Source organism: Cebus imitator, unplaced genomic scaffold, assembly GCF_001604975.1.
Source record: "Cebus imitator isolate Cc_AM_T3 unplaced genomic scaffold, Cebus_imitator-1.0 Scaffold4, whole genome shotgun sequence".
Taxonomy (NCBI): domain Eukaryota; kingdom Metazoa; phylum Chordata; class Mammalia; order Primates; family Cebidae; genus Cebus; species Cebus imitator.
Genome location: NW_016107319.1, coordinates 94,477 through 106,820, shown reverse-complemented (window position 1 = coordinate 106,820; position 12,344 = coordinate 94,477). Strand labels below are relative to the sequence as shown.

The following is a 12,344-nucleotide window of genomic DNA, read 5'->3' as shown; positions in this document are numbered from 1 at the left end:
CCCCACATGGGATTGCTGTGAGGATTGGGTGAGGCACTGTGTGTAAACTGAGGTAATGGAAGGACCCCACATGGGATTGCTGTGAGGATTGGGTGGGGCTAATAACACAGCCCCTGCCTGTCTCCTTGCCTTCCTGCCGGGGTGGGCAGCCAGGGTCACCCACTTTTATTCTCGTGCCTGTCCAGAGAAGACCACTCATTTCATTGACTCCATAAATATTTATTGTTTTAGATTTTTTTCATCAAACAAATAACTTATATTGGTATCTAAAAACAGAAATTCACCAACATTGAAACCTACTTCAAGATTGATGTGCTTGTTTTTTCTTGTTTCTTTTTGACTTTTGTGTGAGGAACAAATCACAAACGCTTACTTTAGAGAAACAGAGACCATGGTGTAGACTTTGCAGAATCACTTTTACAAATCTCTGTATGGTGTTCCTCAAATACCGACAGCCAGTCTGTGCGTGAAATATCGCCCTGTTGTCTATAACCTTAAAATTCTGCATCGGCCTAGAGATACAGGTACGATGTACCACCACTTGTTATGCTGAAATGTATCTATTACTTTATCCAACCTAATGACAGTTACCTAAAAAATTCTTTCTTCCATAGGAAGTCTCTGACAAGCTGTTACACATTTCCTTGATGTTAAAAGAATCTGGGGGCAGGGGGAAATAGGGAGGGACGGTGGGGGGTGGGGAGTTGGGGAGAGATAGCATGGGGAGAAATGCCAGACATAGGTGAAGGGGAGGAAGGCAGCAAATCACACTGCCATGTGTGTACCTATGCAACAGTCTTGCATGTTCTTCACATGTACCCCGAAACCTAAAATGCAATAAAAAAAATAAATTAATTTAAAAAAAAGAATCTGGGGGAAACATTTATTTTATATTATATTTTAAAAAGTTACAAATTAAACTATTTAAATTTTTAAAAGTTTACCTACTATGTTCATATTAAGAACAATATCTATGGCTGGGCGGAGTGGCTCATGCCTGTAATCCCAGCACTTTGGGAGGCTGAGGTGGGTGGATCAGGAGGTCAGGAGTCCAAGACCAGCCTGACCAATGTGGTGAAACCCCATCTCTACTAAGAATACAAAAATTAGCTGGGGTTGGTGGCACCTGCCTGTAATCCCAGCTACTTGGGAGGCTGAGGCAGGAGAATTGCCTGAACTTGGGAGGTGAAGGTTGCAGCGAGCTGAAATGCCATTGCCCTCCAGCCTAGGCAACTCATTCTGTTGCCCAGGTTGGAGGACAATGGAAAAATAAAAAATAGAAAAAAATAGAAAAGAACAGTGTATATACAAGTCATTTGTACAGTTATTTTAAGAGAAAGGTGAACATGAACATTAGACAAAAGTGAACAACTGTGGTCTAGTCAGCCATTACCAATTACAGAGAGATGACAGCTTTACAAAAGGTATCTCTGACCTACTGAGTGATGATAATGTCCCCTCAGTTTCTTTGCCTTCTGCCACTGGTTCACTTACCATGTCAGCAACTGTGTCACTCTTGTTGTTTATGTCCATAAATATTTACTGAGTACTTACTGTGTGCTCTGAGCCCTAGGATACAGCGGTGAACAATTAGAGACTGTCCTCACTTAGTGGATGGTGCAGTGAATGTGGGAGACAGAATACACTCAAGTATAAGAGCCCTAAGAGGGCCAGAGGCAGGCAGTGCTCTGAAGGAGAAGGCGGCGCAGGAGGGGACAGAGGCACGCAGGGGTGGGAGGGCGCTCTGCATGGACCAGAGACCTTCAGGATGCGAGGGGGTCATTTGGGGAAGAGCTTTCCAGGAAGCACAGACCTGCAGTGCTGAAGCCTGGGAGGTCACCTCGGGCAGCAGAGGGAGTAAGGGAGAGGGGAGGTCGGGGAAGTCATGGTCTTATAGGATAGACTGGGAATTCCTCACTCTCTCCCTCTGCTGCTGTAATCGAAGGCCCCCTGGCAAATCCAGGAGACAGCTCCTCCCAACAGCTGGCCCCAGGTGGGCCAAGTGGAATTCCGCAACTACTGTCTGCGCTACCGAGAGGACCTGGATTTTGTTCTCAGGCACATCAATGTCACCATCAACGGGGGAGAAAAGGTAGGTACACGTCGCCTCGGCATTCACAGGGTGCCACGAGGCAGGTGAACCTCGCTGCGGCTTCTGCCCTTCACTCACGCCTCCACACCTCCGTGCGAATGGCTGTTGGGGGGTGGGAGTGGGCCGTGGCTGTAACGTTATTAGCAGGCATCCAACTTGCAGAAGTGAAGGCTTCAGGCGAACCGGGAGCCCGAAGACCGAATGAGTCCCACAGATACGTTTTAGAAGATTTTTTCTTTTTTGGGACAGTGACCCACTTTGTCACACAGGCTAGAGTGCAAGGGTGTGATCTCAGCCCACTGCAGCCACAGCCTCTCAAGTGGGGGCACTGCAAGTGGCTGGGACTCCAGGCGTGTCCCACTACGCTCGGCGCATTTTTGTCTCACTATGTTGCCCAGGCTGGCCTGGAAGTCTTGTGTTCAGTGATCTGCCCGCCTCAGCCTCCCAAAGTGCTGGGATTACAGGAGTCAGCTGCCATGCCTGGCCCCTGGAAGAAGTTTGTTTGTTTGTTTTTTGGGGTTTTTTTGAGATGGAGTCTTACTCTGTTGCCCAGGCTGGAGTGTGGTGGCTTGATCTCGGCTCACTGCAACCTCCAGTCCCCGGGTTCAAGTGATTCCCCTGCCTCAGTCTTCTGAGTATCTGGGACGACAGGTACATATCACCACACCTGGCTAAGTTTTGTAGTAGTAGAGCTGGAGCTTCACCATGTTGGCCAGGCTGGTCTCGATTTCCTGACCTTCTGTGATCCACCCACCTCGGCCTCCCACTGTGCGGGGATCACAGGCATGCGCCACCGCACCTCAGTCTTCGCTGAGTCTTCATGGCTTACCTTACGTCATGAGAAGTTTTACACGCACACTGCCCTGTGACACCCCTGTGGGAGGGTAGAGGAAGCCCGTTTCTCAAGAGCCCCAGGAGAACTGCAGATGAGGAATGGCATCATTGGCCTTTAGCTGGAGAAACTAGTTCCTTCAAGGGAGGATGTGTGGAGACTGGGTCATGGCAAAGGGCACAGAAGATCTGCTTGAATCTTTCGGGTATTTCAACAGCTCATAATGGGAAACTCACCGTGAGAGGGGTGAAAAACAGCATGGGGAAATGGGGAACTAGCTGATTGTTAGTAGTTACTTGAGTTGAAACAAATAGGGCTTTGTTGGAAATTCTTTCTGCCTGTCGTGTATGTCTTTTGAGGTCTCTAGTAACTTACAAAAAGCTGAGGAATTCCTTCCGGAAGCCTGGCAAAGGGAAGAGAGTCCTTTGTAACCTTTTGCCAAAACACCCTTAAAGGAGTGTCTCTGGGCAGCGGGTGAGGGAGAGGGCTGTGGAGTTGGATCGACCAGATGACTGATGCCTGAAGTGGGGCAGAGAAGAGGGTGCTGTGGGGCGGGGACAAGTCCAGACGCCAGCATTCCCACCACACCTGGGCCCTCTGTCCTGCAGGTTGGCATTGTGGGGCGGACGGGAGCTGGGAAGTCGTCCCTGACCCTGGGCTTATTTCGGATCAACGAGTCTGCCGAAGGCGAGATCATCATCGATGACATCAACATCGCCAAGATCGGCCTGCACAACCTCCGCTTCAAGATCACCATCATCCCCCAGGTGGGTCTGGGTGCGGCCGGGGGTGAGCCAGGCTTGGTGCATCCTGTGGGTGCACTCACAGCGATGTATGTATATTTTGGGGGCAAACATACATTTGACCCTACTTCATTGTATTGTTTTTGTTTGGTCTTTTTTTCTGAAACAGAGTCTCACTCTGTTGCCCAGGGTGGAGTGCAGTGGCTCAGTCTCAGCTCACTGCAACCTCCGCCTCCCAGGCTCAAGCGATTTTCCCACCCCAGCCTCCTGAGTAGCTGCGACTACAAGCACATGCTACCACACCCAGCTAAATCTCTTTTGTATTTTTTGTGGTGATGGGGTCTCGGCATGTGGCCCAGACTGCTCTTGAACTCCTGGGCTCAAATGATCCTCCTGCCTTGGCCTCCCAAAGTGCTGGGATTACACACATGAGCCCCCACGCCGGACTGGCCTTCATTATTTGTATTGAATTTAGGCTATGCTGCTGCTTCCCTCAGTTTCCTCTTTGCATATGATTCACAATGTGAGAAATCACTGAGTATCATTCCCTACCTCCTGTCCCCGCAAGGGGTAGTTTCCCAAGCATCTGGAAAAATCTAAAAAGCACCATTTTCTCTTTCTGCTGTCGGAGTCAGACTGAGAATCTCTCACCCTTCTGAGAGCCAGACAAGAAATAAGAATGTTTTCTCTTCATTTTAGATTGGCGGGGTGCACGTGCAAGCTTGTTACATGGGTATATCGTGTGATGCTGACGCTTGGGCTTCTGTGGATCTCAGCGCCCAAATGTTGAATAGAGTACCCGAGAGAGAGTTTCTCAACCATTACCCTCCTCTATCTGTCCCCACTTTTGGGGGCTCCGGTTCTGTTGTTCCCATCTTTACATCCATGAGTACCCACAGTTCAGCTGGCACTTATAAGTGAGAACATGCAGTATTTGGTAAGAAATAAGGATTTTTTTTTTTTTTTTTTTTTTTAATTAAGACAGAGTGTCACTCTGTCTTCCAGGATGGTGTGTGGTGGTGTGATCTCCGCTCACTGCAACCTCCACCTTCTGGGTTCAAGCGATTTTCCTGCCTCAGCCTCCTAATTAGCTGTGATTACAGGCATGCACCACCATACCTGGCTAGTTTTTGTATTTTTAGTAGAGATGGGGTTTCACCATGTTACCCAGGCTGGTCTCCAACTCCTGACCTCAAGTGATCTGCCTGCCTTGGCCCCCCAGAGTGCTGGGATTCCAGGCGGGAGCCACTGCACCTGTCCTTTTTCTCCATTTTTAACATCTCCAGAAATAGTGATTCCAAGGAGTGGATTACAGGGGTGAGCCAACATGCGTGGCCAAAATAAGGGTTTTCTAGACCAGTCCCTGCAGGTTGATTCCTTAACATGTCACCTTTCAGTGTCATCTTCCCTAAAGCTTCTTAGAAGATTCTCTTTTGGAGTTGGAGGACAGGTGAGAAATCTACAGGACTTTACTGTTAGGAATTAACTGTGCTGCAGCTCACTTGTGGAAGGTTCTCAACCTACTTGTATATTGAAGGCTCTAGGAAGTTGTATGGAAAGGAAGCCGGTCTTATTCTGCCAAACTCGGATTTTCCAGACTTTTTTTTCCGTTATTAAGAATTTTTTTTTTTTTTTTTTTAAATCAAGGCAGAGTCTCACTCTGTTGCCCAGGCTGGAGCGCAGTGGCAGGATCTTGGATCACGGCCAACTCCGCCTCCCTGGTCCACGTGATTCTCCTGCTTCAGCATCCCGCGTAGCTGCGACTACAGGTGTGTGCCACCATGTCCAGCTAATTTTTGCATTTTTAGTAGAGACAGGGTTTCGCCATGTTGGCCAGGTTGGTCTCGAACTTTTGACCTCAAGTGATCTGCCCACCTTGGCCTCGGAGAGTGCTGGGATTCCAGGCGTGAGCCCCTGCACCTGGCCTTTCTCCATTATTAACATCTCAGGAAACAGTGATTCCAACGAGCTCTGAAACCCCACCTTCACCAGTCCTGGCCGGAAGTCTTTATGCCTCACCTCTTCTCAATCCACGTCAGTGTGACATAGGTGTCACATGCCGCCACTCTCTTCTCTCTGAACAGGACCCTGTTTTGTTTTCGGGTTCCCTCCGCATGAACCTGGACCCATTCAGCCAATACTCTGACGAAGAAGTCTGGATGTCCCTGGAGCTGGCTCACCTGAAGGACTTCGTGTCAGCCCTTCCTGACAAGCTGGACCACGAGTGTGCAGAAGGCGGAGAGAACCTCAGGTAGGTAGGGGTGGACTGGGGGACACTGGATAAGGTCTCCTAGGTGCCACCTTGGTAGGGGTGTTTGAAGATTCTGTCCAGACTTGTGGTAGACCTGGATTTGAGTCCTAGTTGTGCTGCAGATGACCCATTTGTCCCTTCACCTTTTGGAGCCTCAGTTTCTGTATCTGTAAAATGGGTCTTAATCCACGCTTTTTATACCATGAGGCTTTTTATAACCAGGATGGCCAATGTGTTTCCTTTTATACGCACCAGCTCCATTCAGTTGAGAGTAGCTGTCAGTTGTTAAACTATAGAAAGGCTGTGTACAGTTGGTCGCTAGCACTGCTCTGAGCCTCCAAGTCCCCATGCACTACTCCAGCTGTCTCGGTCCTTCTCCCAGGATCCTGGAGCTCTGTCCCTGGCCCAGCAACTAAAGCATTAATGCCTGGCGCAGCACGGGTGCCTCTGGGGTGCTGCTGTGGTGTTCTTTGTCAGTGCCTGGTTCTGGTTCGGTTATCCGTCTCCATAACAACCACAAAGCCTCAGTCACGTTCAACCATAAAGCAGGGATCATTGCTACCATCGGAGCGCAGTCAGCCAGGTGGCTCTGCTGATCTTGACTGGGCTCACATGCCTGTCTCGGGTCAGCTGACTCTTGGCTCATCTACTTGACCTCAAGTGGGGCAAGAAGGGTATATCCCTCATTCTCTAGCAGACCAGCTTGGGCATGTTGTCATGGCAGCGACAGGGGCACCAGAGCGTGCAAGTCCCAGTGTGCATCTCACAGTATTCTTTTGGCTGGTCTTATGTTTGCTGGTGTCCCATTGGCCAAAGCAAGGTACATGTCTGAGTCCAGAGCCAACCGTCATGGCCCCGCAGTTGGATAGGGATGCATGGATATGAGGCCGTTTGTTTCTTTCTTTTTGAGACAGCGTCTCACTCTGTCACCCTGGCTGGAGTGCAGTGGTGCAATCTCAGCTGCAACCTCTACCCCCAGTCTCAAGCAATTGTCCTGCTTCTGCCTCCCAAGTAGCTGCATGTCAGGTGCCTGCCACCATGCCCAGCTAATTTTCGCGTTTTTAGTAGAGAAGGGGTATCATCACCACATTGGCCAGGCAGGTCTGGAACTCCTGGCCTCAAGTGATCTGTTTGCCTTGGCTCACAAAGTGCTGGGATTATAAGTGGGAGCCACTGTGCCCAGCTCTTTTTTGTTTTAGTTTTTTTAAGAGACAGGGTCTCACTCCGTTGCCTAGGCTGGAGTACAGTGGCTTGATCTCAGCCTCAAACTCAGAGACTCAGGCAGTCCTCCTGTCTCAGCCTCCCAAGTAATTGGGACTACAGAAGCGTGCCATCACATCCAGCTAATTTTTTTATTTTTCTTTTTTTAGAGAGTTAGAGGTCTAGCTTTGCTGCGCAGGCTGGTCTCAAACTCCTGGCTTCAAGCAGTCCTCACACCTTGGCCACCCAAGGTGCGAGGTTTGTAGATGTGAGCCACTGTTTTGAGAATATTCTGAACCTGCTCTTGCCGAATGGGAGATGTATTCTGATTGATCAGTGATGTCTGCTGTAGGCACAGGAGTTGGGAGTGGTGGGCTGTCCTGTCAAGCCACACAAGAGTGTCTCGTCTCACTCCTTCCAGCCTGGGCCTAGGTTCAGGGTCGGGTGGTTTGACCCAACACTGTCTCCTGGTCTTTTTCTTCTGGTCAAGTGTTGGGCAGCGCCAGCTTGTGTGCCTGGCCCGGGCCCTGCTGAGGAAGACGAAGATCCTTGTGTTGGATGAGGCCACAGCAGCCGTGGACCTCGAGACAGACGACCTCATCCAGTCCACCATCCGGACACAGTTCGAGGGCTGCACCGTCCTCACCATCGCCCACCGGCTCAACACCATCATGGACTACACAAGGTGATGTCCTGGCACAGTGGTCTCTGGGCTTGGGGAGTTCGCCTCACTCATTGGCTCATTCATTTATTCAGTCACTCAACGCTGTCCTTATGCCGAGTGACAGCCCGGTGGGTGGATCCTTTCTTCATCCTGGATGGTACCAGGTATTTCTCTTTTTTTCTGAGATTGAGTCATTGCCCGGGCTGTTGTATAGTGGCACCATCTCAGCTCACTGCCTCCTCCACCTCTGGGATTCAAGCAGTTCTCCTGTCTCAGCCTCCTGAATAGCTGGGACTACAGGCATGTGCCATCATGCCTGGCTATTTTTTGTATTTTTAATAGTGACAGGGTTTCACTATGTTGGCCAGGCTGGTCTCAAACTTCTGACATCAGGTGATCAGCCCTCCTTGGCCTCCCAAAGTGCTGGGAGTATAGGCGGGAGCCACTGCCCCTGGCAGTACCAAGTATTTCTGACATCTTCCAGTCATTCATTCTGTCAGTGTGTCCGCAGAGCACACCTGCCCTGCTTCCAGACGCTGCAGACTCTGGAGGCTGCTGTCAGACGAGGTCCTTGCTTCTGGGACCAAGTAGCTTATTAGATGGGGGAGAAAGAAATTGGACAGAGCAAGAAACCAACAGGCTTCCAGAGGGCAGCAGGTGCTGGGAAGGACACTTGCCAGGGACACAGGATAGTGACTGCCAGGCAGGGCCAGGGTTTCCATTGAGCACTGCAGGCCCCGTGTCTGGGGCCCACAGAAAGATTTACTTTTCTTTTAAAAATCGGAAGCAGGCTGGGTGCGGTGGCTCATGCCTATAATCCTAGCACTTTGGGACACCGAGGCAGGTGGATCACCTGCAGTCAGTAGTTCGAGACCAGCCTGGCCAACACGGTGAGACCCTGCCACCGTTCAAAATACAAAAATTAGCCAAGTGTGGTGGTGCGTGCCTGTAATCCCAGCTACTTGGGAGGCTGAGAAAGGAGAATTGCTTGAATTTGGGAGGTGGAGGTTGCAGTGAGCTAAGATCATGCTGCTACACTCCAGCCTGGGCAACAGAGTGAGACTCCATCTCCAAAAAAAAAAAAAAAAAAAAAAAAAAAAAAAAAAAAACAAAAAAAAAAAAAAAAAAAGCCAAAAAAGAGTATAATCCAACCTGGGTTCTATTTATGCCAACACATTCATAAAATAGAATTTTCAGCATTTTGTGTGGAGAACGCCACCCCCGCACCTCAAGCGTCAGTGCCTGGAACCACAAAGTCAAAATGCAGCTCTGCTGCAGGCTCTTGGGGGGTTTTGGGTTTTGCACGGGTCACCTCTGAGGAGGTGACATTTTAGCTGAGACCTGAACCATGAAAAGGAGTGAGCCATGGGAAGGTCTGGAATAGCGATCCTGAACCTTGTTCTTTAAGGGCTGGGGTAGTTTCAGCTGTGTGGGCTGCGTGGCGTCTCAGCTACTCGGCTCCCAGGTTGCTTTGTGAAAGCAGCCATAGACAGTGCACAAATGAATGAGCATGGCTGTGTTCCAGTAAAACTTTATTATTAAAAACAGGCAGGGTGGCAGATTTGGCCTGCAGACCACAGTTTGCCAACCTCTGATCTACGGGAAGAACGTTCTAGGCAGCTGGTACAGCTGAATGTAAAACTGAATGAATGTGCTTAATGAATTCGAAGGCTAGCATGAGGAGGCATTGCACCTAGAGGTTGGAATTGAGGAGACAAGGCCAGAAAGGTAGGCAGGGGCTAGATCTTAAAGCAGCATGTAACCATGGTGAGAAGCTTGGAACTTATTCTAAGAATCCTGGAAAGCCATAGGAAGGTTTTAAGCAGGGGAGTGACATGATATTTCTATTTTATTTTATTTTGTTTATTTTTGAGACAGGGTCTTACCCTGTGGCCCAGGCTGGAGTGCAGTGGTGAGATCACAGCTCACCACAGGCTCAAACTCCTGGCCTCAAGCGATCTTCCTGTCTTAGTCTTCCAAAGTGCCAGAATTACAGGCATGAGCCTCTGCACCCAACAGACAGGACGTTTCTAGCTCACTGAATACCACCTACTACGTGACAGATGCTGAGTTGGTGCTTTTGAGATATAGGACACAGAAATGAGGTCAGACCTGGGCAGTGTCAGATCCTATAGGTCCTCAAATATTAGGGGTCAGTCAACTACAGTGCACAGGCTAGATGTGGCCCCCTGCCTGTTTTTGTAAATACATTTTTATTGGCACACAGCCACGCCTGTTCATTTGCTGTTGTCGCTGGCAGCGTTCACACTTTAAATACAGCAGAGATGTCTACTTGTAACAGAAACCATGTGGCCTGCACAGCCTGAAGTATTGACTCTCTGGCCTGTTTCACAAAAATGCTGCCAATCCTTATTGTAGACCATGGTAAGATCTTTTTATTTTACTCTGAATAATGGAACAGTGAATGTGGACAGTCAACGCTGTTATTACTGTTCCCACCATGATTAATGTGGGGTAAATACTAAGGAGGTGACCTCATGGGAATTTGACATTGACTAGAAATAGAGAGTGAGGGTGAGCAGCCAGCTGGAAGGCTACTGCACCAGTCCTAGCAGAAAGTGTTAGGGGCCTGACCCAAAGCAGTGACTTGCCCAGGTGGTGTCCCAGAGGCATGAGGTACTAAGCCATCTCCTTCCCCTCCCCTACAGGGTGATCGTCCTGGACAAAGGAGAAATCCAGGAGTATGGTGCCCCCTCGGACCTCCTGCAGCAGAGAGGTCTCTTCTATAGCATGGCCAAAGATGCTGGCTTGGTGTGAGCCCCAGAGCTGGCATATCTGGTAGGAACTGCAGGGCCTACATGCCAACGCCCAGGGAGGAGTCAGCGCCCCTGGGAAACAAAGCATCCCACACTGAAACCAAAAAATTAAAACCAAACCCATAAAACCAAAACACACCCAAAGCAGCAGCCACCACCATCTGGTCCCCTGCCTGGAACTGGCCATGAAGACACAGGAGAGACACAGAGATGTGTGCAACCCAAAACATGCACGCCCTGGCCTCTGGTGCCCCGAGACACACACACAACCTCATGTCCTGGGAAGGCAAGTGTGCTTCTGGTGCTTTCCGCAGAGGAGTCATTGGTTGTACAGAAGATCCTAGTGACCAAATCCAGTCTCCTGCCTCGGATCTCTCCAGCCAAAGTCTGTGGATTCCAAGTCTTTTGAGATGCTTCTGGCTCCTATCACCTCCAACATCCTTGTCTGGGTCCACCCGGAATGCTTCATTTCCTTGGGGCTGCTGTTTTCAGGTTGAGGGGCCTGCTGAAAATCATTCTCTCCCGTGGGCAGTGTCCCAGCACCCTGGATGGCCCTCTTACCGACATCCGGTCTTCCAGGCACTCAGAAGCTGGGATCCGACATCCCAGCGCCACCTCTACCAGGTCTTGCTTTGGGCTGGAGGCAGCCTGTGCACTCACACGCCTGTCCTCCTGGAAGGGACCTGGTTGGACTAACGGATAACCTGGAGCTGGAACTGCATCGCTGGGGGATTGTCTCTTAGTTGACTTTCTTGGACTCCCTTCCCCACCCACCCCCATTCCAGGCTTTCCCTTGCTTATTTCTTTTGTTCAACAATGTAAGAACAATCAGCACTTACTGCTGTTCCCACCATGGTTGATGTGGGGTATATATTAAGGAGATGGCCTCATGGGGATTTGACATTGACTAGAAATAGAGATTGAGGGCGAGCAACTGGCTGGAAGTCTGCTGCACCAGTCCTAGCAGAAGCAGCATTGGGGCCTGGCCCAGAGCTGTGTTGGTTGCTTACAGCGTTGACTGTGTTGTTCTTTTTTCTTTTTGCATCTTTTCTTTCCTTCTCCTGGTACCTGGTCATGATTATGAAGCTTTCAAAGTAAATAACACAAAGTACCTCCCAAGTATTACTAGTGGGTACCAAAAAGCATCCCGTGCATCTTTTCCTTGTTTTTAGGTTTTAGTCTCTCTCCCTTGGCATCCGGTTAGCTGCCGAGGGGAGAGGCTAACATGTAGTCTTTGATGCTCTTCCAGGACACGAAAAGAGCCCACCTTTGAATATTGTTTTTTTTTTTTTTTAAGTACTGCTCCAGGGAGAAAAACAGTCGCAAAACTTGAACTTCTTAGGAGGAGCATTGTGCTGAGAAGTAACATTCCCAGGAACTAGTGAGAAGTGCACCCTGCATTTGTGTTCCTGGAAGAAAATGGAGAAGCAGCATCTTCTAAAGCCTGTTCTTTCAGGTGTCTTGCTTGGAGCCCAAAGTGAAATCCAGAAAGCAGCCAGAGCTGACGGCTGCCCCAAGACTCATACTTGCTAAGAATTACATCGCCGACTTCAGTCGCACACGGTGGCTTACGCCTGTAATCCCAGCACTTTGGGAGGCTGAGGCAGGCGGATCACAAGGTCAAGAGATGGAGACCAACCTGGGAACATGGTGAAACCCCGTCTCTACTAAAAATACAGAAATTAGCAGGGCGTGGGAGGCTAAGGCAGGAGAATCGCCTGAAGCTGGGAGGCAGAGGTTGCAGTGAGCCGAGATAGTGCCACTGCACTCTAGCCGGAGCTGGGC

General features: G+C 49.7%; 1 protein-coding gene across 1 annotated transcript in view; it reads left to right on the top strand.

The window, feature by feature from the left end:
* The window catches only part of ABCC1 (ATP binding cassette subfamily C member 1), a 202,171-nt gene extending 190,313 nt beyond the window's left edge, over window positions 1-11,858 (top strand). The window contains exons 27-31 of the mRNA XM_017533114.2: window positions 1,946-2,092; window positions 3,533-3,691; window positions 5,752-5,918; window positions 7,609-7,803; window positions 10,452-11,858. Of these exons, the coding sequence (XP_017388603.1) occupies window positions 1,946-2,092; window positions 3,533-3,691; window positions 5,752-5,918; window positions 7,609-7,803; window positions 10,452-10,560 (777 nt within the window). The 3' untranslated portion in view covers window positions 10,561-11,858. The remainder of the gene's footprint in view (window positions 1-1,945; window positions 2,093-3,532; window positions 3,692-5,751; window positions 5,919-7,608; window positions 7,804-10,451) is intronic.
* The last annotated feature ends 486 nt before the right edge of the window (window positions 11,859-12,344 follow it).